The 27,881-nt window shown below is 39.2% G+C and overlaps 1 protein-coding gene across 4 annotated transcripts; it reads right to left on the reverse strand.

Moving 5' to 3' along the window:
• Positions 1-1,546: 1,546 nt before the first annotated feature.
• smarca4a (SWI/SNF related, matrix associated, actin dependent regulator of chromatin, subfamily a, member 4a) lies at positions 1,547-27,684 on the reverse strand. Of its 4 annotated transcripts, none has more exons than XM_057817213.1 (34): positions 27,548-27,684; positions 25,767-26,031; positions 24,177-24,309; positions 22,921-23,367; positions 22,621-22,719; positions 20,615-20,870; positions 19,326-19,452; positions 18,760-18,933; positions 18,118-18,291; positions 17,844-18,011; positions 16,420-16,470; positions 16,202-16,332; positions 16,055-16,118; positions 15,868-15,977; positions 15,444-15,591; positions 15,210-15,373; positions 14,627-14,693; positions 14,389-14,499; positions 14,067-14,309; positions 13,721-13,834; positions 13,511-13,618; positions 13,212-13,298; positions 13,067-13,113; positions 12,796-12,962; positions 12,450-12,613; positions 10,817-11,044; positions 9,793-9,870; positions 9,492-9,710; positions 6,810-7,069; positions 6,637-6,742; positions 6,464-6,565; positions 3,189-3,321; positions 2,965-3,104; positions 1,547-2,200 (listed from the first exon to the last, which is right to left on the reverse strand). In XM_057817213.1, exons 2-34 carry the CDS (start codon positions 25,986-25,988, stop codon positions 2,168-2,170), a joined length of 4,875 nt encoding a protein of 1,624 aa, XP_057673196.1. In that variant the 5' UTR covers positions 25,989-26,031; positions 27,548-27,684; the 3' UTR covers positions 1,547-2,167. The 4 variants fall into 4 exon arrangements, with proteins under 4 accessions (XP_057673196.1, XP_057673195.1, XP_057673194.1 ...); XM_057817212.1 differs by having other exon boundaries at positions 6,637-6,745; XM_057817211.1 differs by having other exon boundaries at positions 10,778-11,044.
• Between the last annotated feature and the right edge of the window lie 197 nt (positions 27,685-27,881).

A 27,881-nucleotide genomic window follows, 5' to 3' on the forward strand; every position in this document is an offset into this window, starting at 1 on the left:
TCAGTGTAGTGTGTAGTTAAAAAAAAATATATAGGAAAAAAGACGGTGCCATGTAAAAGCTCAGTGTCAAAGTTTGATAAGCTGTCCAAATATCTCCATCTGGAAAAAAAGAAAAATCATTTTATTCCTGTAACAACATGCTCGTCCTTACATGCCGCATGGGAGGTGAGGTCCACAGCTAAAGTGACTGCATTTACCAAACATTTACAAAAGACATGCAATGAATGGTGAAATAAAATGGCAACCACACATAAACCATCTAGCATTATTGCATTGTGTAAAGCATACCAATTCAAAAGGGGAAAACAACCCTTTTATCGTATCCATCCCAGCAGAAAGAATCTAATAAAATGAAAAAATACAATTTAATTTTGAGAAAAAAGTTAATAAAAGTCAGTTTTTGCAAGAAGTTGCCGCCCAAAGATAGGGGCAGCAGTCTTCTCGATTATGACCAGAGGTGGGTAGTAACGCGTTACATTTACTCTGCTACATTTACTTGAGTACCTTTTAGAGAAAAATGTACTTCTTAGTTTTACCACACAATATTTACTTTGAGTAAATTTGTGAAGAAGAAACACTACTCTTACTTCACTACTTTGGGCTACACTAGTCGTTACATTTTTCCACTTTATTCTACAAGTTGACTACATTTTTGCCAGAAATGCCGACAGTTGTCGTCTCAGTTTCACCAATGAGACTTCGCAAGTTCTCAACAATAACCATGTGACTCCATTGTACCAATCAGAGATAACACTTTTTTCTCCACTAGAGGGCACTCATGCTCTTTGGACGGGTCATATTTCATAATGCCGTTATGGTCTGAATTCAACGATTTTTGTGTCATCTTTTTTACCTAATTTGGTCATGTAATAAGTTATAGTACAGTATATTAACAGTTCATATATATGAAGCTGCACTGAGAAAAAAATAAAAATCTGACATTTTAAGCACTAACTTGGAATGCTACTCCTTCAGTATTCTTTTTTTTTTTTACTCTTAATTTTTTGGATGACTACTTTTATTTTTACAAGAGTATTATTATGCAGAAATAACACTTGAGCAAAATTTTTTGCCTACTCAACCCACGTTTGATTTTAACCAATCAAATGTGATTACAGTATTCCAAATTACCTAAATACAAAGCCAAATTAGATGGCTCTTTACAACTATGTACATTTTAACTCGTTAGTCACTAGTAGATGTTCAGTCCATTGGATGTGGGAGGACTGGCTGCCAACCCTCCCAGTTCAAATAGTTTGACCGTCTATCACCATCAATGACGGGCAATGAGTAAAATACCTTGATAAATTGTTTTATACTGTAAAAATGTGTTTTCCAAGGTGTCATCTTGAACTTTAAACTTGTGAAAACCTCGAAGATCACAGCAGTAGGACGACAGTGATATGAAATGCTGTATAACAGTTCTGGTGCTGTCAAATAATTGACTCCAAATAAAACCACTTACAACGCAAACATAAGTGCAATTATTCATGAAATGGTCACTAAACACCATCTAGTGGTAAAAAAAAAATACCATGAGCAAATTTATTACGAGATGCCTTTATTGTACTTATGGAATCCAGTGACACCGACACGAGAAAATGGTCCCGTCCCTCCCTCCCTGTTTACATACACAACCTGATAGGGAGGGGCTGCGGGTGGGCCGTACCATGTTCCCGCTTGTAGTCTTAAATTACAGAGATAATAACAAAGACACATCCAGGTGCATTTCCAGACGCACGACATGCATTCAAAAGGGGATTTAAGGAAACACAGTGTCTCTTGGTTCACTTCTGAAAAGGATGACAAAACTAACTTAAAAAATGCAATTTATTTGACCCAAGATCATTCTGTGAGTCAGACTGTCACGCTTCTATTTCATGAGGGGGGAAAAAAGGCAGACACACTACAGATCATGAGAAAACATGTTTAAATATGGAGGTGAATAGTTCATATCATACGTTCGTATTTCATTAATTTTTGCTTGTCAATTGGTGATACACTTCATTGAGCATACAACAGTCTCACTAAAAATCAGATCTAGCTATAACTAGGCCTTCCACTGAACATCTCCCAGCTGAAGATAGAGAAATTAAAAAAACTAAGTTCCAGTCAAGTAGCTCAGAACTCAGTAGGCCATTTGGTCCATTGTAGGAGTGGTTCAGGTTCAGTCCTCTTCACTGCCGCTGGCTGAATGTTCCTGGGAGAACATTTAAAAAAACTGACCTGAATAAAATGCAATATACAAGCTCTTTTCAAAAATCACTACTTTGAATGGGAGGAGCGGATGGCACCAAATTAATTAAATGGATTATGATTTTTAAAGAATTTTTCAATAATGTTGTACTTATCAAATGAAAATAAATCGATCTTTCAGTTCAAATGAACTGGACATATCGCTGCCACTGGCAGGCAATGAGTTGAATACTATTTAAAAAAAAAAAAAAAAACATCTTTGGAGTGATATTGGCAGATATAACCAGACTTTTTAGTAAGTTTCATTTTGTTTTGTTCACATTATATAAAAACCAGAAACACTCAAATTATATAAAAATTATTGTTAAAACTTAACAAATTGAGAATCGGCATCCACATACAGGGGTTGGACAAAATAATGCTAACACCTAACATTTTGGTATCATGATCATTAAAATAACTGTTAAAGAATGGCATGAGGAACATTCTAATGAAGTTGAGCATCTCATACGGCCGGCACCATCCCCAGACCTCAACATTATTGAGCATTTATGGTCAGGTTTAGAGATTCAATTAAGACGTCGATTTCCAGTTAGAGGGTATTCTAACTGAAAAATGGCTTAAAATTCCTTTCGAAACAATTAACAAGTTGTATGAATCAATATCTCGGAGAATTGAGGGTGTAATTGCCGCAAAAGGCAAAGCCATATTAAATTATTAAGGTTCAACCTTTGGTTCTTGTTGGAGTAGTACAAGGACATTTCTCACCTCTTCCTGTTCATCCTCGCTGTCGTCGTCACTCACAACAGGTTTCGCCCGGACCCCGCGGCCCCTCCGCCGCTGTCCTTTTCCTCCTCGCTCCCCCTTTTCTTTCCGGCTCAGTTTAATCTTCACCTTCACAGATCGGGCTGGGAGGAAGCATATCTTGTCATTGCCTCTAAACATCAGCAAACACAACTTCGTACAAACCATTTACCATTGTTGATACTTACATTCAGACTCTGAACCTTCATCAAGCTCTTCCTCTTCTTCTTCGCTCTCCTCTCCTTCACTGTCCTCCTCCTTCTCAATCTTCTGTCTCACACTGGTAAAGACCGACTGAAGCACGATTGAGTCTTCATAGATCTAATGGTTTAGGGTGAAAGCGGGAACATGGTCAACCCAAAGCCATGGCTTTAAAATGTTGTGGCAACACGACTAGGCATTGATTTACAAGAACTGAATTTCAGTACACGTTGAGGTAAGCCTGGGTGATAAATGGATATATAAATACATATGTATATATTTTTAAAATTTTGTTTTCATTTAGTTTTTTTGTCTTCAATAACAGTAAGAAACAGCGGCATAAAGAATGTTATGAAGTTGCCTTTTTTATTGAGGGTAAAATAGTTTTTTTTTTTTTTTTTTTTTTTTTTTAAAGAGGGGGGAGCTATCAGAATTTTTTTTAAAAATCCAAATGGCAATCTAGCATTAATTATTCAATAATTATTTTGTACGTCAGCCTCCAAGTTGAAAACACAAATGGGGGGGGGGGAAACAGATTTAACACAGTTATTTTTGCTCAACAGTTATTTTTTTAACCTTATAAAAAGGACAAATGAGTAATAGGTAATATTAAAAAAAAAAAAAAAAAAAAAAAAAAAAAAAAACTATAAAAACCTGGCATCTGCATACGTGGACATCACATTTTGAGTAATGTAGGTCACAATAACCAAAAGTCCACACATTACGCCAAGTCTAACTTCTATTATTTTTTTATTTATAATTTTTAAATACATATTTTTTGAATAAATAAAATTATAAATTAATAAAAATGTTAATGTTATGGCCCCTAATTACACTCGTAAGTTATATAAATTTTTTTGTTAAATTTGCCGCCATGGCAGCCAGTGAGTTTAAAGAGTGCCCTAGAAAGGAGAAAAGTCTGAAATCTTTGGGGGGAAAAAGGCACGCACCATTGACAGTAGAGGTGCACGATAATTATCGGTCCAATAATAGGAATGATAACATCATCCCAATAAATCAGATAACATTATTAATAGGCCCGATAATATATATTTTTAGCACTGTGTCGGTGGATTGGGATGTGTGCGTTTGTTTCCACTCCTGGTTTTGCATGTATGCAAAGTTTAGTTACTGTTGTAGAGGGAGTATTTTTCCATCACTAAGTGATAAACCTTACTATGGCAATTAGCAAATGTTTGCATTTTACAGTGTTATGTTTACAAGGTCTTGAGAGGCCTTTTGGTTATTGATAGGCTTGCTGTCCTAAAATTGCCAGGTTAAGAATTTCCTTTCATGGACTAAGACCACAAAATTCTCCTCTCCTGTTGCACTAATTGTTTTATCTGCTTACAAAGCACAATACTTGCTGGGTTTATGTTTGTTTTGGTTCAGTGCTCATTGTTCAGGGGAATACATCGTCAATGATATTGGCTGATTGTGATTGACTCAATTATATTTTTTTGAAAAAATAAGTATGGTCACTTTATTTGAAAAACTGTTCTCGTCTTTGTTCATGTCATAACGAAAATTCTGGTTTGGTCAAAGGCAAATGCTGAACTATGCTGAATCAACCACTAGTGTTTTGACCTACAGGTGTTCAAAAACTCTGGTGAATATACATTTGAAAATTGTGTGTGTGTGTGTGTGTGTATGTGTATATAAATCATATGTTAGTCATTCTCAAAAAAATAGCATATTGTGATGTTCATCATTTTCTGTAATGTACTGATAAACATTTGACTTTCATGTATTTTAGATTGATTACACACAACTGAAGTAGTCCAAGCCTTTTATTGTTTTAATATGGATGATTTTGGCAAAAAAAGTCAAGAAAAAATAAAAATCCCTATCTCAAAAAATTAGCATATCATGAAAAGGTACTCTGATGAAGCTACTAACCTAATCATTTACTCAAAACCGTAATCATGGGCAAGACTGCCAACCTGACTGCTGTCCAGAAGGCCATCATTGACACCCTCAACCAAGAGGCTAAGACAAAAAGAAATTTCAGAGTGAATAGGCTGTTCCCAGAGTGCTGTATCAAGGCACCTCAGTGGGAAGGAAAAAGTGTGGCAGGAAACGCTGCACAACCAAAAGAGGTGACCGCACCCTAAGAAAATGTGGAGAAGGGCCGATTCCAGACCTTGGGGGACCTGAAGAAACAGTGGACTGAGTCTGGAGTAGAAACATCCAGAGCCACCGTGCACAGGCGTGTGCTGGAAATGGGCTACAGGTGCCGCATTCCCCAGGTCAAGCCTCTTTTGAACCTGAAACGCGGCAGAAACACCTGACCAGGGCTACAGAGAAGCAGCACTGGACTGTTGCTCAGTGTTCCAAAGTACTTTTTTCAGATGAAAGCAAATTTTGCATGTCATTTGGAAATCAAGGTGCCAGAGTTTGGAGGAAGACTGGGGAGAAGGAAATGCCAAAATGCCTGAAGTCCAGTGTCAAGTACCCACAGTCAGTGATGGTCTGGGGTGCCATGTCAGCTGCTGGTGTTGGTCTACTGTGTTTTATCAAGGGCAGGGTCAATGCAGCTAGCTATCAGGAGATTTTGGAGCACTTCATGCTTCCATCTGCTGAAAAGCTTTATGGAGATGAAGATTTCATTTTTCAGCACGGCCTGGCACCTGCTCACAGCGGCAAAACCACTGCTAAATGGTTTACTGACCATGGCATTACTGTGCTCAATTGGCCTGCCAACTCTCCTGACCTGAACCAAATAGAGAATCTGTGGGATATTGTGAAGAGGAAGTTGAGAGACAGCAGCAATGAAGCAGTCATTTCTGCAAAAGGATTCCCGACCAAGTATTGAGTGCATAGCTGATATAATTAATTGAAGGTTGACTTTTTTGTATTAAAAACACTTTTTTGTATTGGTCGAATGAAATATGCTAATATTTTGAGATGGGGATTTTTGGTTTTTTCTTGACATTTTTGCCAAAATCATCAATATTAAAACAATAAAAGGCTTGAACTACTTCAGTTGTAATGAATCTAAAATATATGAAAGTCTAATGTTTATCAGTACATTACAGAAAATAATGAACTTTATCACAATATGCTATTTTTTTGTTTAGAAGGACTACTATGTATTATCGGTGATCCTATCGGTATCGGCCTTTAGGAGCAGGAAGTTATTGATATTGATATCGGTTTCAAAAAATGGATATTGTGCACCCCTAGTTGACGGTCAACATTTCATCTGTACAAGAGCGCTAAAATGTTTCAATTTGAAAAACAGTGGAATCTTGACACCAACCAGAGATCCCTCGAGGTTGAAAGTCTGAGCATTCTGACACAGCTGCATGACATCTTTTTCAAGGTCATTCAAGCTGCGATACTTGTGGCTGCGGATCCTCTCCTGTTAAATAGAGTGCATGTCATGTATAGTTCAGCATAAAAAAAATTGAACGAAGAAAAACTCATGTATACCTTGATCTTTCTGAAGTCGACTGGTTTGCGAATGAGCTCATAGTACTCCGGCAGCTCCTTGCGGGAAGGAAGCTGGATGAAGACCTCACTCAGTTGTCGTCCATTGCTACTGAGGCGATGACAAAACGTACATCAACTCATGCTAAAGCACCGTTTCAACTGAGTAGGCTCACCCGTCCTTGTATTTGATAACAGCGTCAACTATCTTCTTCATCTTTTTAGTGAGGGACGCAGGGTTAGGCGAGAGTTTCTCAGCAGGTGGGCGACCACGTTTCTTTGCTTTCTTCACTTCCTCATCCTTGTCGCGTCCTCGCCCGCCGCTGGAGCTGGGTGTAACAGGGCCGTCATGGTCGCGGTCTCGCTTGCGCTTTCTGGTTGTCTTTTTGTGTCGCACTTCCTCCTCAATGTCTTCCAGATTGCCCTCCTCTATGGCCTTTGAAAAGATTCGAGAGTTAACACAGGACAAAGGCGCAGCTAGTGTTTGAAAAAGTATTTTGAAAAACTTTCAACTAGGGATGGGTGATAAAGCCGCAAAATTCTATCACAATATTTTCAGAACATTTGCAATGACAATATAGGTATAAAAATGCTGAAAATTAGGCAATTTCTGCTTCAGAGTAACGACGCTATATTTAAAACCCCCTTGCTTTACACAATTATGCTGCAAAATAAATAGATCAAATCTAGTGCAATGAATAACTGATAGTGATGCACGATAATACATTTTTCAACCAATACCGATAATTTCCTTCTCCTTCCAGCCGATAACCGATAAGGTCATGCCGATAATTCTATTAAAAGATATATGTAAAATTTTAAAGTATACACAAGAGCAAATGTTACTGTGCAAAAATATAATTTATTGCTATTTTTTTCCATATCACATGTGAACAAGTAGTAAATTCCAACATTTAAACAATTACAGATTGTATGACAATGCGTAATGTGAAGCTTTTTTGCAACAATTACTTAGAGAGTAAATACCTAAGTTGCACAAAAATGCCTCTAAAAGTAAGCCATTCTTAACATATATAACATTACTATGCTGCAAAACCACATTTAAAACTAGTTAAATTCCTTTGTTTTCAGTGTAAATCTATTGGAAATGAGTGAAATTATCTGCCAGTGCTTCAAGTAAATGTCACTAAGATTTTTTAAAATAAGAAAAATAGCTATCTGAAAATAAGCTTAACAGACTGATTTCAAGCAATACAGTGGTACCTCTAGATACAAAGTTAACTCGTTTCAGGACCTTGTTTGTAAGTTGTAATGGTCGTATGGTGAGCAGGATTTTCCCATAAGAATACATAATTCCATTAATTCATTCCACAGCCCGAAAACCTACACTAAATCCTTTATAAATACTGCTGGACGCGACTGACGTGACAGAGAGAAGGAGCGGTGCGGTTGAGAGTTTACTTTCGCTTTCAATGTTTCTGGAGAACACCGTCACCTGTGGCGGACAGTAGGCGTTTTGTGTTGGATAAGTTCTGAAATAAATGATAAAAACCTGCCGAAGCTGGCGATTTCTATGGCGATGTTTCCACAATAATAATTGTCAAGTTAACTTATAAAGACTGGCGAACGGTGGCTGGAGAAGGACTGTGGAGATGTATTGTTGAGCCAGTTCACAGATAAGCACCACACGCTCATTTTGCATCTTCATTTCAATGGTAAGCGTCACCTCTTTCCTTGTTTCACCACCGGTACCAACCTTTCTGAAACCTGTGTCGATTTCTCCAACAAGAAAATCAACCGTGCGTCCGTCTGTGGTGCTGCCATCTCGTATTTCGAGCATGTTGTCGGCGAGTCAAATTTTACGTCGGATGTCGAAAAGATCGTGTGTCGAAACGATCGTATATTGAGGTACCTCTGTACATTATTGTATTTAATCTTAAAAAAAAAAAAAGCTTGTTTGTCAGAAATATTCTTTATTCAAGAATAGATATGGTTCAAAAGATTATTTGAAACAAATGTTATCTTGATTTAGGTGAAAAATGACCACTTTTTAAATGCATGGGCTTTATAAGAACTTCAGTTACCGATAAGTAGAATAATCTGACGCATTCAGTGCGGTAAAAGCAGCCGAAACCCCAATGATGGTGAATGGGTGGTCATCGAAGGCAATAAACTGCACTAATTTTTCATCCAGTCTTTGGCTCTCGGATCACTTTGGTCAAAACATCTCTGCTTGACAAAGCGTCTCCGATCGTCGCAAGCCCTGCAGCTTCCAATTATTAGCTTTAGCCTTCACGCTATCGGCAGCCTCGTATTCGTTCCACAAATCTTTGTGATGCAGCTTTAAATGGCTGATCAGGTTAGTGGTGTTGGATGAGGATGCTTTCTTTCTGCCTTGTGGAACTTCTGCAGTGCATGCTTTGAAGATGGCGAGAGCGTCATTTGTTTCACACACAGCAATGTCAACCTACACTGGTGACAGAGGTGCCAGGATATCCAGCTGCTTCAACCATCTCATGTAACGTGTCACTCATGCGACAGAGGCTTCAGAGGGGGGAGGGGTTAGGGCAGCGGTGCTGAATTGGACAAAACTGCGTCGATTGCGTACATTTGGAGGCTAAATCAAGTATATAAATATCGGGTTGCATTATCGGTTGAATGTTTTTTATCTGGTCTGTGTGACGTCATAATTACCATTATCGGCCAATAATTATTGGTAACCGATGTTATCGTGCATCTTTAATAACTGATACCGCTTGAAATGGAAACAAATATTGTCCGAGTAGTGTTTATCCTCAGACGTCAAATGTACATAACATACTATAAAACTTTAGTATTAACATTTTAGCATCTAAGCGGAGGAAACAACAACATGTCAAAGCTGCAGCCAGCCTTACCTTCAACCACTGTTTCTCAGTGAGGGAGTCGCTGTAATCCACCTCCTTACGCTGACGGGATCCTCGGCCAAACATCTTTTCCTCTTCTTCTTCACAGGTAAGTCTCTCAACCTCAGCGTCATCTTTTAAAATCCAACCAGGAAGATCGTCCTCCTCCATGAGACGAGGTTTTCTCTTGGGGTTGCGGGCATCCTCGCGACGTCTGTCGAGATCCATGCGCTGAAATTCCAACAAAACTGATGCTTAGAGAACACTGATTATAAAATGACTATCTTCTTAGTGAATGTGAGATGAGATTAACCATGAACTGTTCAAACTCTTCTTCACTTCTGGCTATCATCTGATTGACTGTCTCATCATCAGGCACTTCGTCTTCTTCCTGCAGAGAGATCAGACAGTGGGGGTGAGACACAGCAACAATCAGAATATTGCGGTACTTTTAGCCACCGCATTTTGTGGACTATAAGGCACACTTTTCTTCCATAGTTTGTGTGGGCCTGCGACTTATGTTTTATTTCACACAGACACCCATGAAAAGGGCCCCTTTATGCTTGTGTTCCAGTATCTGCTACAACCAGCTGCGAAAGAGCACTTTTGGCTTGTGATTAACTTATTGGCTGCCAATGATGGCGATAGACAAACCAGAGTTGCTTTGAAAATATTTTCATATTGATCACCCATTAATATTTGCATTTTACACATTAACAATCTTCCTACTATTGTAACAGCTTGAATGTTGTTTTATAAATTCCCTCATTGGCTGCCATTGAAACCAATAAAACAACTAATCCATTTGGAGTCAGGGGCTGGCAGAGATCGAAAGATTTGTTCAATTGCCCCTCCCAGTCAAAATGAATTGGACTTCTAACACCGTCAATGGAAGCCAATGGTGTTATAGAAAGGGTAAAACCTTTTCGGCGCTTTTGTTGTCTTTTGTTTTTATTACACTTAAAAAGTAGGATTGGAGAAAAAAATATAATAGAAAAAATTGTAAATCAAATTTTTGGTTAAAACGTCAGCTCTACGATATCTAAAATTCTTATAATAATATTAACGATTAAAATTGAGCAGGGACAGCGGAAAGAGGAAAAGAAAGTATAGGAGAACAATCATTAGATTGTCAATAATTAGTATTAAAGCTGAAATAAAGAGGAAAGGTAGAGTCTGGACAGATGCAATCCTGAGAAAAGAGGAAAAGAAATAGAGGGAAGAAAAAATAATGAAGATGTGGGTGGTGCGCACAGGCAGATGTGGGTGGGTGGGCAATGTGTCTTGATCACACCCACCCACGCCCCCCTAGTGCGGCAGCCACCACGAGCCCCGACCTCGTCCTGTTCCTCGTGCTCCAGAATGGCCTGTAAGAAGGCCCGTCGCTCACAGCCTGATGACTTCTGGTCAAACATGCCCGCCTGGATGACTTTCTGGTCCACATTCAGTTTGTACTTGGCTGCAGCCAGAATCTTCTCCTCCACACTGTTGACAGTACAGAGGCGAAGGACGCGCACCTCATTCTGCTGACCGATACGATGGGCCCTGTCCTGAGCTTGCAGGTCCTGTTAAATGGTATACAAATAATGAATGCTTATGAGTGCAATGGACAGAATATTTTAGGAGGTGAAAGGTGAACTTATTTCAATGAGGTGTAGCCGAGAACTGGCATTTTAAGCTTTTCCAGGTCGACGTTTTTCCCCGCAATTTCTCATTTGTTCTTAAAGAAGCACTGCATTTTCCGAAGTTTTGAATTACCCCATGCATAGGAAAGGTCAAAATGAGCTTTCCCTGGTAAAGGTGTGTTACCTGTGTGATTGGTGCTGCAACGATTAATCGATTAACTCGATTAGAAAGGCGTTGCAATGGTTTGTTTTGAAAGTTTTGCATTCAGAATTATTGATTTGGGTGGATATACAGCTCTCTAGTGGCAACAGTGAATATGACATAACTCATCTAACATGGCTAGATCTAGCTGCTCCCTGTGAAGAACAACATAAGGTTGTAAGTTTTTATTTGAGCTAATATGATTGTTAATGTATCTGTAATTTAGTTTAGAGGTATATTTAACAGTTTTCTTGTGGGGATATATGTTTGAATGATTTGTTAAAAAACAAAAAGCTAGGACTTTTACTATGCAAGTTAACCAATTGTTCTTTTGTTGTACTTAGATAATTATAATATTGTTTTTTTATACCATTTGAAGTTAGCTAAGGTAGTTCAATTCATTTTAAATTGATTTATTGCTCTTCTGAATGACAGTGCAATTCGGCACAGTTTGAAAAAATATTCAGGAATTCTGTATTCACATTTAATGCTCTTTTGAAAATACAATCTTGGCAAGCCTTTGTTTTACATCTCCTAAAATTTATTCTGCAACGCAATGAATGTTCCTGATCAAATGACTCGATTATTCGTTCGAATTGATAGCTTAAGCCATTACTTAAAGAATCGATAGCTGCAGCCCTATCTGTGATTATTCATTTGATTGCAATAGCATTTGCAAATGAAATAATTCTGCAAATGGTAGGTTTTGATATAGGTCGCAGTGTGATGTCACACAATTCTATATTATGCAAGTGCCTGCCCTCTTTGTTCTTCCTCCACGGCCACTGCACCGAACACTGAGAAAAGCTGTTACGAAGCTGCTATTTCCTGGTTCTAAAATGTGCTGCATTAAGAATACATTATTTAAATAAAGCATTATTTAAATCGATATAGTGCAATTCTTTTGTTGCACGACCAGTTTTTGTCTGTGACTTTTATTCCTGCAACATCACACCTGTGCTACCATTTGCCGTCTAAGTTGGCTGAAATTCTGGGCACTTGTATCACAAATTGTTGTGCAAACCTGGTAAAACAGCAACCAAGATTATAAAGATGTTTTTAAAAATAAATAAATAAAAACTTAATGGAAACCATGAGTTAAAAATAATTCTTTTTTAGTCAAGATTGTTCTCGCCACATTACCTGATGTGGGTTCCAGTCACTGTCAAAGATCACAACGGTGTCAGCAGATTGCAGGTTGAGACCCAAGCCTCCTGCTCGAGTACTGAGCAAAAATACAAAGTACTCAGAAGCTGGGTCATTGAAAGTTTTCAACAGCATCCCTCTATCCTCTGCCTTTGTGGTTCCTGCGAGAAAGACAACATCTATTAACATACTGTCGAGAATTGGTATGATCAAATTTAATATTCTCAGTTTAGGGTTGGGGCTGCAGAGTGTAATAGTGGGTAAGCAGGGTCCAGTCAGATATTAAGGCTGTCTGAGTTGTGGCAGTGTCTCCCCTTTCACTCAAATTCCTAAAATGTCTCACCATCAAGACGTAAGTACTTGAAGTTCCGATAGGCAAAGTAGTCTTCCATGATGGTCATGAGAGAGGTCATCTGACAAAAGAGCAGCACTTTGTGGTTGGTGGCCCTCAACTTGGGCAAAATACGATCCAAGAGCTCAAATTTCCCAGAGGAACGGTACAAGTCAGCACTACACAGACGAAAATTATGAGTGTGAGTTTTAAGAGTGCAAATTGACAGTACAGCACATAGTATTTCTGCATACAGCAAGAACCCTGTTTGAGCTATACATACCCAGTCACTATTCCTCCAGAATAACCCAGATGCTCAGAGAAAGACTCCTGTAACCGTACATCAAAGAAAGTTTTATCTTCATTCTTCACATACATTAACCAGTAAATTATTAATATGCCACTTAATTTCAACCAGAAATTTGTACCTCAATATGTTGGAACATGTAAGGATGATTACAAATCTTCCTGAGCTGCATGATAGTGTTCATCAGAGTCTTTGTGCCACCTTTACCCTGGAGTGACACAATGGGATATAGAGCTCACAGTTAACTCAATTTTTCCATTTAATCCCTTAATAGGAGACTCGTTTAACTCAATGCCTGCCATTGAAAAGATTTTTTTTTTTTAATTACCCAAAGTTGTCATTTGCCCTACAAAGTATTTTAGCCATTGACAGAAATATCCATGTCTCCACAATTACATTGAAAATTAGCCTTTTATTTACCTTCTTATCTTTCTCTGACCCATCTGTGAGCAACACTCCCTTTGCTTGCATGTGTCTGTACAACACTCTCTGAAGCGCTGACATGTCACATTTAATCACATACTCCACCTAGAAAACAAAAGAAAAGGCACAGAGTTAAATATGGAATTTGTTTAAAAGGTTCTATTAAGTTTACTCAAGAGCCATGGTATTATTTCATAGAAACCAAACCTTCTCTGGAAGCTGGGCCTCAACCTCCTTCTTGAGCCGGCGTAGTAAGAAAGGCCGCAGCACCTTGTGAAGACGTCGAATGATAAGAATGGTCTCTTCTTCATTGAGGTCAACCTTGATGGAGGGGCAATTATAGGAAAGGTAGATGGTAAATGTAGAGTAGTTATATAGCAATTCTGTCAAAAAGCAAATATAAAAATAATGATTTAAAACTACATATTGATTTAGAGGAAATGTACTCCAAGTAGTTTATTATTTTATCAAGCCTTTGTTCAGGTCGCTCTATACATTATGTTAGGCTTTACCGTTAGTTGCCAACCACTACAATTTTACAGATAATGCTCACTTTCTCTCCAGTCATGGCGAACGGGGCGTTGAACCATTGCTCGAAGGTGCTGCAGCTCTTGAAAATGGTGGGCAGGAGAAAGTTAAGCAATGCCCAGAGCTCAGGGAGCTTATTCTGGAGGGGAGTTCCAGTGAGCAGAAGACGCCGTGGGGCCAGGTAGTGCGTGTTCAACACCTGGGTCAGCTTACAATGGTGATTCTTCATACGGTGGCCCTCGTCTACAATCATATACTTCCAACGAAGCTTTGGGAGGATTTTACAGACATAATAAATGAAGGAAGGATTCCAAGTTCATGGTTTATACTTGACATCAGATACGTACCTTAGCTAGCACCTGTTTGTCTTTGATGATATACTCGTACGTTGTGAGTAGCACGTTAAATTTGCCACTGCGCAGGATGGGAACGAATGCTCGACGAGCAGCTGGAGAGCCCTGGAGCCATTTACAAAATAAAATAAAATAACATTTAAAATGAATAAAAAAAAAAAAAAAAGAATGGCTTATCATGCAGTCCAGAATAAGTGGTATTTAAGTCAGACTTGGAGCATTGAAAACTGACCTTGTAGGAGACCTTTACAACAGATGGTGCCCACTTATCAAACTCATACACCCAGTTTGACAGAGTTCTATGAAGCAAAATAGAAGTTTAGATTAGGAACAATGCACGTCTGCTTATCTCATTGACGTCAACTGCACGGAAACATGATCATTCAATGAATAAATTTGACATCCATCATTGTTAATGGATTAAAATAAAGTATGTATGCAAGCACAAGCAGACACAAAAGCAACATTGTTGAAAAACGTCTTGGGAAAACCCCACAAGTCAATTAAAAACAATATATTGGAAAATAGGGCTTCCCACAGACGTTTAATGTCTTTCACTAAAGCGTGTCAATTCACGGCCACATTCAGTTTCCATCAGAAGTTGCATTTGTCTTTGTAAAGCCAACAACTACATAAAAGGATTTGATTCAACAACAACAACAACAACAAAAAATGAATTGCCCTACAGTGTGAATGTGGCCTTTGTCCCCTCTTCCATTCTGTGGATTTTTCCTCTCAAACAAAGATCTCAACCAATATTTTTTATAAAAGATAATTGTCTTGCAATGATTAACAATGTGAATTTCTGGACTCACGAGAGTGGTACAATGATGAGGAAAGGCCCATTGATGCGCTTGTATTCCATGAGGTAGGTGATCAGGGCGATGGTCTGGATAGTTTTTCCCAGACCCATCTCATCAGCCAGGATGCCATTTAAGTTGTTATTGTAAAGTGACACCAGCCACTCTAGCCCTTTAATCTAGATATAAAGGGGAGTTAGGGCCATCACAATGTTACTTTTAATGAAAGTACAAAGAATGACTGTTTACCTGGTATTGTTTGAGCTGACCGTTGACTAACAGTGTAGATTGCCTGTCCACTTTCTCAGTGACAGCATGAGCCACAGCATAGTAGGACTGAAGTCCTCGATTGAAAGATGCACTTCCGTACTCATCATCCACATCCTGCTTTGCATGCCTGAGGCATACAAATACACAGTGTGTGATTTGATAGGTTAAAAAAAAAAAAAAAAAAAAAAAAAAAATCAAAACAATGTATGAAATTTATATCTGAAAGTAATGGGGGGAAAAAAGCATTTCAACAAGTATGAAGCTGTAACTTTGGGGAAACAACAGCCAATTGAGCATGTAAAAGTGAACTAATATTGTTTATTTAGTTTAGGGATCCAATTATTATAGACATTTATTTAGTCTTGTGGTGTAAAGGCAATAAAGGCTAATAAAGGCATCTTACTCAATGATGTGCCTAACATCCACTTCAGAAACGTCTTCACTGTCAGGGTCTGGGATCTTCTTTTTCTCCTCGTTCTGAGCTGCAGAAGCATGAGGTTTCTCATCCTCCTCCTTTACAAAAATAGGTGAGAATATGTCAAGAGAATACAATGTGCATTTTTGCTCCGGTTATGAAAATAGTAGTATACCTCCTCTTCCTCCTCCTCTTCTGAGCCACTGTCTTCACTGTCCGAACGTGGTGCAACTTCATACCTGCAAAATGGCAAATTAATGACGACACCTTGTTTATCCGTCCTAGGGGAAGGGAGAGTTGACAACAGGTGTATTTTACGGACCCTGGGTTCATTTCAAGCCAAGTCTCCAGCTGACCCGCCTTAGGTGCATCAACACCAGTCAGAATTTTCCCGCTGTCGACATGGATAACCTTCACTGGGAGGTCACTCATTTGACTGGTCTCATCCAATGGCTAGGAGACAAGAACAATGAAAAAACAATTAAGCCATTGACATACTGCTGTTTTGAAGACATTTAAAACCTTGACATTCTAGCTCACCTCTCCATCAGGTCCAAGAGCAGCAGCACCACCCTCAGCAGCCTCTGGCTTCTGAAAGCATTAAAGTACCAAAACAGTGATTAATATGTTACACAGACTAACTGCGTATGCTTTATTTATGCTATATCATAAACAGTAGTGGTGTAACGGTACACAAAAATCTCGGTTTGGTACGTACCTCGGTTTTGAGGTCATGGTTCGGTTCATTTTCGGCATAGTAAGAAAACAAAATGCGAAATATAAATGTGCTAGTTGTTTAATACACACCTTTCAACAATAGGAACATTAGCCTATACAAAGCTAGAATTCTGCTCAAAAAGTAGCGGTTATTTGAAGATAATCCAACAACAATTTGCCTTTCAGACCCCGCGTATTGGTCAGCTTTCTTTCTGAAAGAAAGAAGTCCTGTGCTAAAGAGAAAAGCAATCCCAATGACAAAGATTTTAACATGTATTTTACAAATGAAATGCCTCAATGAATCATTTTTTTTCTTAAGAATGGTTTTCAAAAGCTTTATTGGTGGATTTTCTCAAGTTAAAGCGCCACACAGAAATTAATAAATTCAATTGTGTAAGCAGGATCTGTGTATTATTTTTATTATTTAATTACAGGTGTTGTAGCTCATTTCAATTTATTTTATTTAAATGGGCTATTATTTATTTTATTATGTGTTTATATTTTACAAATGTGATGTAGTATTCATTTATATTGTATATTTTATGTATATAACTTTAGTTCCCATGTGAATATTACTTCCTACTTGTTTTGTTGTGGTAGGAGGGTTTTGTATTGAACACAGGGCCGTGTTGGTTATTATTATAGCAAAGAAGACAGCAGTAAATCAACAAAGACAAGTCAACTGTGCCCCGATCTACCACTCAAGAGATCTGATGGACTCAAAAAGTGGGTTATGATTGCATATTAGTTTGAAAATCGACCGGATCCACCGTATTTTACACGAGTGACTTCCGGTCTGCGCAATCCTAGCTACCGGTAGTAGGATTGACGCAGGAGGGTCGCGTCTCGTGTCATATAATAAATTCTGCCGTGCTTTTCGCGTGCGTCGTGTTGAGCCGCTTCTGGGACGCTTCTAACACGCGGCCGCACTGCGACTGGTGTGCATTGGCTGTTTGACTTTAACGCCCGCGTTTCTCTGCGTTCTCGCGGCAGCCACGTTGTCGTGCCGTTGACGTTTCTGGGTTATACTGTCCTACTGTGTTGGTCCTCATTATAGTAGAGAAGAGGGAGTAAATATAATCTACTGAAAGACACTGTAACCCGATCGACTCACAGCTTTGAAAAGTAAGGGTTACATTACGTCAGAGAATCGTTCGGTACGCCTCCGTTCCGAACCGAGCACCACGTACCGAAACGGTTCAATACAAATACATGTACCGTTACACCCTTAATAAACAGTCATTTACCTTCTTTTTCTTCTTCTTTTTCTTTTCCTTGAGAGCCTGTGCAGCTTTGTGGGCTCGCACCAGCTCTGTGAGGTTGGCCACGTATTCATCTGTCTGCTGCAAGAGGTAGGCCAGTCGCTTATCTTTCTTCTGGTCAATAAGTTTACGATAGCCCTCCTCATCTTCGGCCTGGAAGTTAAAAAAAAAATTACCTACTGTAGTGGATTTGCTGAATGCACTCAATGAGTTTTTCAAAATACACATTTGAGTAAAATAATTTTGGAGAGAACCTCACCATCAGCCTCCGCATTCTCTCTTTTTCAATGCGCTCATTCTCTTTCTTCTGCTCACGCTCAGTGTTTGCATGGTAGGTGGCGATTGCTTTGGTAGCCTTCTGGATCTTTGCTGTGATGGAACGATGGTACTCTTTAAAGTCCTTGGCATGTTGCAAGATGCTGTTGAGGTATTCCTACAGAAAGTATACAATACAAGAAGCTCAGTTTTAAATAGAGTTGTGATAAAAATAAAAATAAATTAATAAAATTATTCGACTGCACACTCGTGGCAAAAATTTTAATGTATTCCATGAAGACCCAAAAATACATGAATAACACATTTAAAACTTGTTTAACTTTGAAATTTTGCATGATTAGGCTTTACTTGTTGTGTTTAAAGAACTAGGTAATATTCATACTAAAATATTGCAAATATGTGTGCATTTTAACGATCAAATATGAATGTGTTCATTCACTGCCACCCTCCCGGTTAAAATGGATTAGACGTCTACTTGTGACAAACTCATTTTTAATTCAATAGAGAAGGATAAAACGAGCCGCATGATTGAAAGAGTTGACAAACTATATATTCACACAAAATCTCAACTTGACTGTAAATATAAAAATTCTTTCACCTGCGAGGATCATCTCCCATTGCATACCTGGTGTTTCTGTCGACGTTTGCGTTCTTGTTCAATCTTCTGTTGTTTTTCAAGCTTTTCTGTGATACGGGCTTCACGAAGAGACTGGCGCTTGCTGCGCTTGTAGGCCTTGGCATTTAGAGCAGTTTCTAGAGCAGTGTCACGACGCATGCAGACCACCACCTCTTGGCGTAGCTAAGGGAGAAATGAAAAAAGAACTTTCAGTACAAAATAGAACTCGACAATGAAATGATTTCATGAAACTTTTTTTGGGGAATTAAAAAAAAAGTTCTACCCTAGGCAGTCAACGAGTTCAATGAATGCCCTTAAAGGGTTAAACATGTTTTGACACTTTTTCCCTTTTTCTTATTGTCTCCTTGAAAGAAAAAAAAGATCAAAACTCAAATTTTAGATTTTTGGGTGAAAAAAATAATCTGATGTGGTGGGGGAAAAACTTAACCAAATTTTTTTTTTTTTATGTCAGCAACCCCCCCCCCCCGCCCCCCAAAAAACAACAACCTTGAATTCATGAAAGTGATTTATCTCACAGGCCCATTGTTGTGTGTAACAAATGCCCGCATACATACCTGTCTCTGGAAGTTCAGCAGCCTCAGGGCTTTGAGTTCAATGGTTGCTTTGGTTCGTAGGTCACCTGCAAGGGAGCCAGGTAGGTTCTCCAGTTCCTGAATACGGTGAGCAATACGGGCTTGTAGCCTACAAGACAAGGAGGTAGCACACCCTTTACAAAAAACAGGAAGCACAAATACCATATATTTTGGACTATAAGGCACACCTGAGTTTAAGTCGCACCAGCCATAAAATAGCCAATGAAGAGGAAAAAAATTAGGTCGCACTGGAGTATAGGTTTTGGGGGGAAATAACTGTTCTATGTCTTGGATTTTATCAAGTAATGTCATCTTGAAAGGCAATTTAAAATAAAATACAATAGAGAACAATATGCTGAATAATTATACAGTATGGTAATGTTACGTGTACTGATGCACGATAATACATTTTTCAATCGATATCGATAACCGATAATTTCCTGCCCCTTCCACCCGATAACCGATAATGTCACGACGATAATTCTATTCAAATATGTATGTAAAATTTTAAAGTATACGAAGATCAAATGTTACTGTGCAAAAATGTAATTTGGTGCTGTTTTTTTCCCCACATCAAATGTGAACAAGTAGTAAATTCCAACATCTAAACAATGGCAATGACATTGTGTAATGGTACGCTTTTGGCAACAATTACTTAGAGAGTAAACACCCAAGTTGCACAAAAATGCCTTTAAAAGTAAGCCATGCTTAACATATATCACATTACTACACCGCAAAAACACCGCCTTAAAACTAGCAGAATTGGACAAAACTGTTGATTGCGCACATTTGGAGGCTAAATCAAGTATATAATTATCGGATTGCATTATCGGTTGAATTTTGTTTTATCTGGATTATCTGTGTGACGTCATAATTGCCATTATCGGCCGATAATTATCGGTGACCGATATTATCGTGCATCTCTAGTTACATGATGCATGAACAACGAAACGCGAACGTGGCTGGTATGTTAACGTAACGTAGCTATTAAGAGTTATTTGGATAACTATAGCATAAAGAACATGTTAACAAGTTTACCAAACCATCAGTGTCACTCCAAAACACCAAAATAACATGTGAAATGATATAAAAATTGTGTTAATAATTTCACACATAAGTTGCTCCAGAGTATATGTCGCACCCCCAGCCAAGCTATGAAAAAAATTGACTTATAGTCCGAAAAATACGGTAGTATACTTCTAAACATTAAAAAAAAAAAAAAAAAAAATGCAACAAAGAAACCCTTTTTAACATGGACCAAATGTTCCCACCTGTATTCCCTCTCCTGGAGGATCTCCACTGGGTCCAACCCTCTTGGCTTTTGGATTGGCGTTATGCGATTCTGTTTCGGGTGAAGCATCATTGGAGGGGGTTGTGCAGGCTGACCTGGAGATTGTGTCTGGGGGGGCATTACTGGTGAGGCGGCTGGTGGCACAGAGGGAGGGGCAGGAGAGGGTCTGCCAGTAGGCTGAGGCGGAATGAGTTTCTGGGGAGGATTTGATGGTGCAGCAGCATTCACCATTGGTCCTATGAGAGATGGATCAGATGATAATTGAAGGTGAACAATGTTAAAACAAATGCCTGCTGCAAGAATATTTTCTTTAAGGAAAAAAAGGTGATGAACCTAATTGTTGAACCATCTTAAAACAAAAAGTTTTTTTCCCCCCCGAACAGACAGTTTTGCATTTTGAATGTGACTTAAAGGGGATGTTTCGGCAAAGGGGGTGTGAGACATCAATAGAACCGTTATGCGCCAAGATAACAAATATTGATAAAGTTAACAAAAAAATCAATCACATTAATGAGCAATTATCGAAAATAGATCGAAAATGACGAACACTACCGAAAGTGTTCCGGAAACAGCCGAATGGGGCGGCGACGTCACGACAAGTGATTGAAAGTCGAGGCGGAGCTAGGTGGCATTGTTTTTTAACGACGAGAGAGTAGCGTTGGGGTTTGTTTGACCAAAACATCACAACAATGGTTCAAAACTGCTGTGCTATGTGGTGTACAAATAGTTGTTTATCGGAATATAGTATCCATGAGTTCCTGAACGCGAAAAAAAAAGCTGGACTACACAGAAAATGGGTAAAGTTCGTCCGTGCAAAGAGGGCTAATTTTCTAGACACAGCCTCCGGCACGCTTTTCTGTGGTGCGCATTTTCCAACTGAAAGCTTCTCGAACTATGGACAAGAGAAATCGGGTTTTGCTAAAAGATTGCTGCTCAAAGGAGATGCGGTGCCGACCATAGATGCACAGCCACCTAAATGTCCCGAGATATCAAGAGAGAGACGATGACTGCTAAAGGAGGCTAAAGCTACGCAAAGAAGGGAGCAGCCAAGCTTGAAATGGCCAGAGTGAGTACTCTTTTATAATTAATAAAAAAAAATGTCACGCCTTTGGATACAGGACTCGACACATGTATAAATGATCGTTCGTAAAATATATAGAACAAATCCTCTGATCCCGTTCATATTTGTGTCTGTTGGCAGAGCGAAAAGCTATGATAGCGCAATAAATTATAATTATTCTATGCATTCCTTTATTTTGCAGTCACGGTGTATCAGCTTCACAAAAAGAAATGCTAAACAAATCATTGGTGTTTCCCACACGATCTGCTGCCGATGTTTCATCAGTGTCATTGCTCCCCTCAATGACCGTTTCATTACGCTGCATTGGCGTTCGTTTGGGCTCAAATTGGTCACCTATAACACCGATTAAAGCTTTGCAACTCTCCTCGTCACCATTAGATGAACATTCGTTACGTCCTTCTACGTCGGATTCGTCGCTGAAACTAGAAACGAAATTGACTGCCATCATCGCCGCCATTCAGTATTAAAGCACTGAGCCTTTTTCTTGTTGAAGAAACAGCCCTCACTGCCAACTCTGAATTCTCTTTTATTGACAACGAGCGGTGTTTCTTCATGAGGGAACCTGGAATATGTGCAGGACGAACACAATGCATCAGCATAAACAGCTCAAAACACCCCTAATTCTCCCCACACTAGAAGGAATTATATTGATGCAGACAGGCGCTGCCCCCCTAGTGGCCGGTGGCACTCTCTTCACTTGACGTGACGTCACGCACACAATCTGCCAGATCTCGGGCGCCGGTCGTTTTAGCTTGACAATCGAGCCAAATTTCTCTCATTTTCTTGTGTGTAATTACACGAAGTGGCATGATATGAATACAAAAGGCATGCGTTTATGGATAAATGATGGAATATCAAAATTTTCCCAGGGCGCTACATCCCCTTTAAAATGGACTGATCTGTACCTTCCGGCCATGATTTTGGAGGTCCGTTGGCAGGCTGGCCTTGCATGCCTGGGGGAACACCCGCTGGTCCAGGAGGCGGCATATTGGGACCAACCATGCCTGAAAGCACAGATGTATATTAAAAACAAACCCAAAAAAAGAAAAAGGAGCAACAAAGGATTACGGGAAATGTTGGCGTATCAGATTAGCTGTGCCAAAGTATTTAGTCATTTAAATACTAGAAAAGCAATTTTATCAACATATTAAATACTTTGATGCACAAGATATGATAGCCTAATTGAACAACTTTTCCCTGCTTACCATGAGGTCTATTGTAATTGGCCTGAGCTGGTCCTGGCCCACCCACAGGACCTGCAGAAGTGGGCATGTTGGGCATGGGTTGTTGTTGCATCCCAGGCATCGGCCTTTTCCCTTGCACGGCCATCTGCAGGTGATCCGGTAAGGGCTGACTGCGTGCTAGCATCTTGTAGGCCATAATCTGAGCCCTGAGTTGGTGCAACTGGTTCTGGTTGAAAGGTGTGGGCCCTGCTGAACTTCCTGGTCCGCCAACAGCACCACCTGGTCCACCTGGAACTGGAGGACCCCCCCGGTTGGGCTGTCCCATTCCCTGATTAGGGTCTCCAGTAGCTTCCATTGGAACACCCCCTGGACCAGATGGACCGCCAGGCATCATGGACCCTGCCGGAGGACCATTCGCTGGGACGGGGCTTGGAGCATGCTCTGAACCTCCTAATGGAGAGGGGTAACCTGGGTAGAATGAAGAAACAGATCGGATTAATTTGCATGTACATTTGAATGGTATTGCTACATATTTTTTGTAATACTGCTTCAAAGTTTCTCAACTATTTAAACTTCGATATGCATTCTAAAAAAAAAAAAAAAAAAAAAAAAAAAAAACGATTCTTAACTCATTAGCTTCCATCGGTGGAAAGACATCCAACTCATTTATTGTATGGGGGAGAAAAAAAACCTGGCCTTCTGCTTGTCTTTACGTAAGATCATGCTGTCAAATTTACAACACAAGAAGAAAAACCGGCTAGATGTGTTTTTGATGCCTCCATTTTTTTAAATTTTTTTTTACACTGTCTGGAGGACTGACTTCTCTATTATGAGTACACGCAACTGTTCAGAGATACTTTTTTTTAAAACTAATCTTATTCCAGTAATAGTAGATTGACAAATCAAAATCGAATCCCTCATCAGGCGCAGATCATACTGCTATAAATATATATATATATATATATATATATGCAATTTCCACATGATTTTACATTAACAAGAAAAATTGGATTATCCCCAGTAATGAGGTGGTTAATGTCATTTAATTTTGTAAGTGCATAAATTATGGAGGGAAAAACAAATCTTCGTCTTTCAAGAACAACTTGGTGATACTTCAATGTGAACAAAATACCTTCCAAACACGAGTGCACTCTCGTGTGATACTAATGACAAATCCATCTAGAGGCATGGTATTTGAACACCAACCACAGTGAGAGGTGATCAAAAATCACTTGAATCAAGAGACAGCCTTTGTGTGTTGCTTTGTGATGCAATACCTTGGGAATGTTGGTCCATGGGACTTGGAGGAGGCCCCATCCCACTGTGCCCGCCTGGTCTCATGCCCATGCCTTTCATTTGACTGTAGCGAGGGTCGTCAGGCATTCCTTTCTCATGCATTGCATCCATTGGCTGAATTAAAGGTACACAAATATTGTACAGTGGACTGAAAAGGCATTTATAGCATTCAAATCATTTATTTTGAACTGCATTCCGGTCGTTTCTAAGAATATTCCTCAAAAGCAAAAACAAACTTGTGAGGACGCAATTACAATTTTGACAGTGAAAAATATGTTTTAGTCTTAGAACAGACTATTTAAAGAAGTGTTTTATAGTAACTTTTAAAAAACAGTTGCAACAAATATAAATTGGTGGCCAACTTGAGATGACAGTGAAATAGCTGTAGCCTTTTTATATATATATATATATATATATATATATATATATATATACACATACAGTGGGGGGAACAAGTATTTGATACACTGCCAATGGGTTTTCCCATTGACTGTGAATCAAATACTTGTTCTCCCCACTGTATATGGCGGAAAACAGACAAGGCTGAAAAGGCAGTTTCTGCTCTTGCATCCCTCTTTAAAATAAACTGTTGTATTTTAAGCTAAAAGAACTGTTGTTTGATTTAAAAAAAAAAAAAAAAAAAAAGTCTATATGCTGCCATAGCAGATTCAATGTGCATTAAGCCCCCAACTATTAATTTGTCCGTTTTACCCTGGAAACCCCCATTTACAGACGTCACGCAACCGCTTTTGTTCCAACTCAGCCATAAAAAGATAGTATTATTTGAAATGGCTGTCATTTTTAGCTTAGAATCCTTAATTGATGTCTAATATTTAGCTTAAAAAAAAAAAAAAAAAACGACTTAAAAAATTATTTCACTCGCATATTTTAAACTTTTAAACAAATTAAGTCACAACGAAAAAAATAGTGTCTGCAAATAAGTCACGGACATCTACCTCATAACTATCGCTTAATTATATTTCATATATATATTTTACTGTCGCATTTTCCCCGTTATTTGAGATGATAATCGATCCAAACAAAGAAAATTTGAAAAAAAATAAAGTTTAAAAGGGTAAATATATAAAAATCTCGACCACTCCTTTTTGCCCGTGATTTCTGTATGTTTCACCCATAAAATCCCCCCCAAAATCTGGCTGTGGCCATTCACAGCTGTGTCTTGACACTCAGTGATGCATGTTAAATGGAGTTTTTGGATCGAAAAGAAGGAACATCGCGATAAATTCTGGTTTAAATCATGGCGTCTTTAATTATGCTCTCGCGTGCTCTCACCTCCAGTAAGGGTTTTGCTGTTAAAAAAAAAAAAAAAAAGTTATTTTTTAAAAAAAATGCCCTCCTGTTCAAAATTTTTCTTCCCCAGATAATTAAGATTTTAAGTTTTCCAATGATGTATCACACATGCATATACGACACTTTTGAAACTTGGCCTTTCAAGTCACCCGAGTGTTATCTGCCATATATTTATATTATATACTGTATATATATTTAAAAAATATTTGAAACAAAAAAAAAAAATCCGAAATGCAACCAAAAATAAATATAACATGTACTTTGTGCATCTGATGCATGTTTTCCTGAGGATATCCTGAGGGTCCTTGTGAAGGGTGTGGATGTCCAGATCCAGGGGGTCCTGGACTGGGTCCCATCATGCTATGGGCTGACCCAGGGGAAGGACCAGGACTTGGGCCCATCATACCACCTGGAGATAGCCCTGGGCCTGGGGAAGGACCGGGCCGAGGTGTCCCTCCCATTGGGGGGTCAGGAGTGGACATCTCTCAGGGGAGAGTGGGGAAGTGACACAGCAACAAAGACCCCCTACAAATTAAAGGGAAAATAATGAGCATGCCTTAGATCAGGGATGGACGAACCGGTTCTCGAGGGCCGCAGTGTGTCCTGGTCTTTGCTCAAACCGATCCAGCACAGTTTAACTAGTGAGGTTTCAGCAGAAACAGGAAGCACCTGCCTGTAATCAACTGATTGCACTTGTAAAACACCAGATTGGTGAAAAGCAGCCCTTTGTGGAATAGTTTGCCCACCCCTTCCTTAGATCAAGTCCGGTCCTCAAGAGCCCGTCTCCAGCTTGTTTTCCATGTCTCCCTCCTACAACATACCTGAATCGAATAATCAATATCACTATCAGGCTCCTGAAGAGCTGGCAGATAAGCTGATTGTTTAATTCTGGTGTATTACAGAAGGGAGACATGGAAAACAAGCTGAATAGGGGATCTCGAGGACTGGACTTGGGCACCCCTGCCTTAGATGTCCATTTAAAATGTTTTTTTCTTTTTCTTTCAATGTTGGCAGAGAGATTCAGAAAAAATACACGTAAACAAATACAGAAATAGATAAATATAGAACTTTGTTATGCAGTACAACTTCAACTAAGTCAAATAAGTGTCATTGCATTGACTTATGTGCAGCAAGCAATTGATAAGTAATAATTCATTTTGTTAAACATAACACACCAAAACAAAAGTGATAAGGCATTCACAACCTAAGGAATAAAGACATTACAGTTCAGTATTTAATTTTTAAAAAATAAATCAAAGGAGTCTTTTTCAAACGACTCAATTATGTTTCAGCGCAACTGAGTGTCAGTGTAGAGTGTACTTCTTCTGAAGTTAAGATACGACATGTTAAAAGAGACTATTAACAAACCAGCAGTGCAATCTCAATATGTTTAGACAAAAAACCGCAACGGCAGATAATTCATCCCAAAATTATGATCATATTTAGCTAAGCTAACGCCAGTCGGGCCTAGCTTCTTTCATTGTTAACCTTACTTTGTGTCGGTTCTCAAACCTGCTCGTCTACAACACTAGATTTGTCATTAACTTGAAATAATGCGACCGTTAATGTCACATAAAGCCATTCTTTGGAAAAATACAACTCGCGCATCAAAATGTGGGGTAAAAAACAAACAAACAAAACACTGAGATAACACAACATAAGTTATTTCATGACGGGGGCTAACATGCTAGCGAGTTAGCGTAGTTAGCCTAGCCGGCCATGCTCTTTCAGGCCAATTAAAACGAAAAAGAAAATCGAACGAGCTGTTTGTTTAACAGTAGCCGCGAGCCAAAGTTTGGCGCATCCATCGCCGCTTTCGTTGATTGATCCAATGCGCCTCCCGTACCCTCTCCTCCGCTCCGCTCAACACATTTCCCAAATATAAATTTCATTCATTGCTCACAGTCGCGCCGCCGCCGGTTAACTGTGGTGCCGTCTTCTAAACCTAACACAACTGCCAAACATGAATCCATTCTGAGGCGGACTTGTCGTTTACAAAAGTCACTCCTTCCATCTCCTAACAACATCGAATTTGACTTACAATAAGGCCGAACCGCGGTGTTTAATATCTTGCCGGTCGCAAAGTGTCTTGGTTTTCCTCCCTGCCAGAAAACAAAGAGCGTCCTACCCAGTCGTTTTTTCCCTCATCCCCCCTCCCATCTCAGCAAAATGTTACAGCCTATACGACTCAACAGCGCCCCCTTGCACCGCATTTCAGGCCATGTCAGCCCCGTGACGGCGGCGACGCATGCTCGAACGAAAACTGGAAAGGGGGGATGGTAGTGCGACTTTTCTCGTAGTTTACAGCGATAACCCTAAAATTAAAAATCTATTCCCATCAAGGAAATTATAAACTTAGACATTTACAAGGGAAG

The sequence above is a fragment of the Corythoichthys intestinalis genome, chromosome 16 (assembly GCF_030265065.1).
Source record: "Corythoichthys intestinalis isolate RoL2023-P3 chromosome 16, ASM3026506v1, whole genome shotgun sequence".
NCBI classification, from domain to species: Eukaryota; Metazoa; Chordata; class Actinopteri; order Syngnathiformes; family Syngnathidae; genus Corythoichthys; species Corythoichthys intestinalis.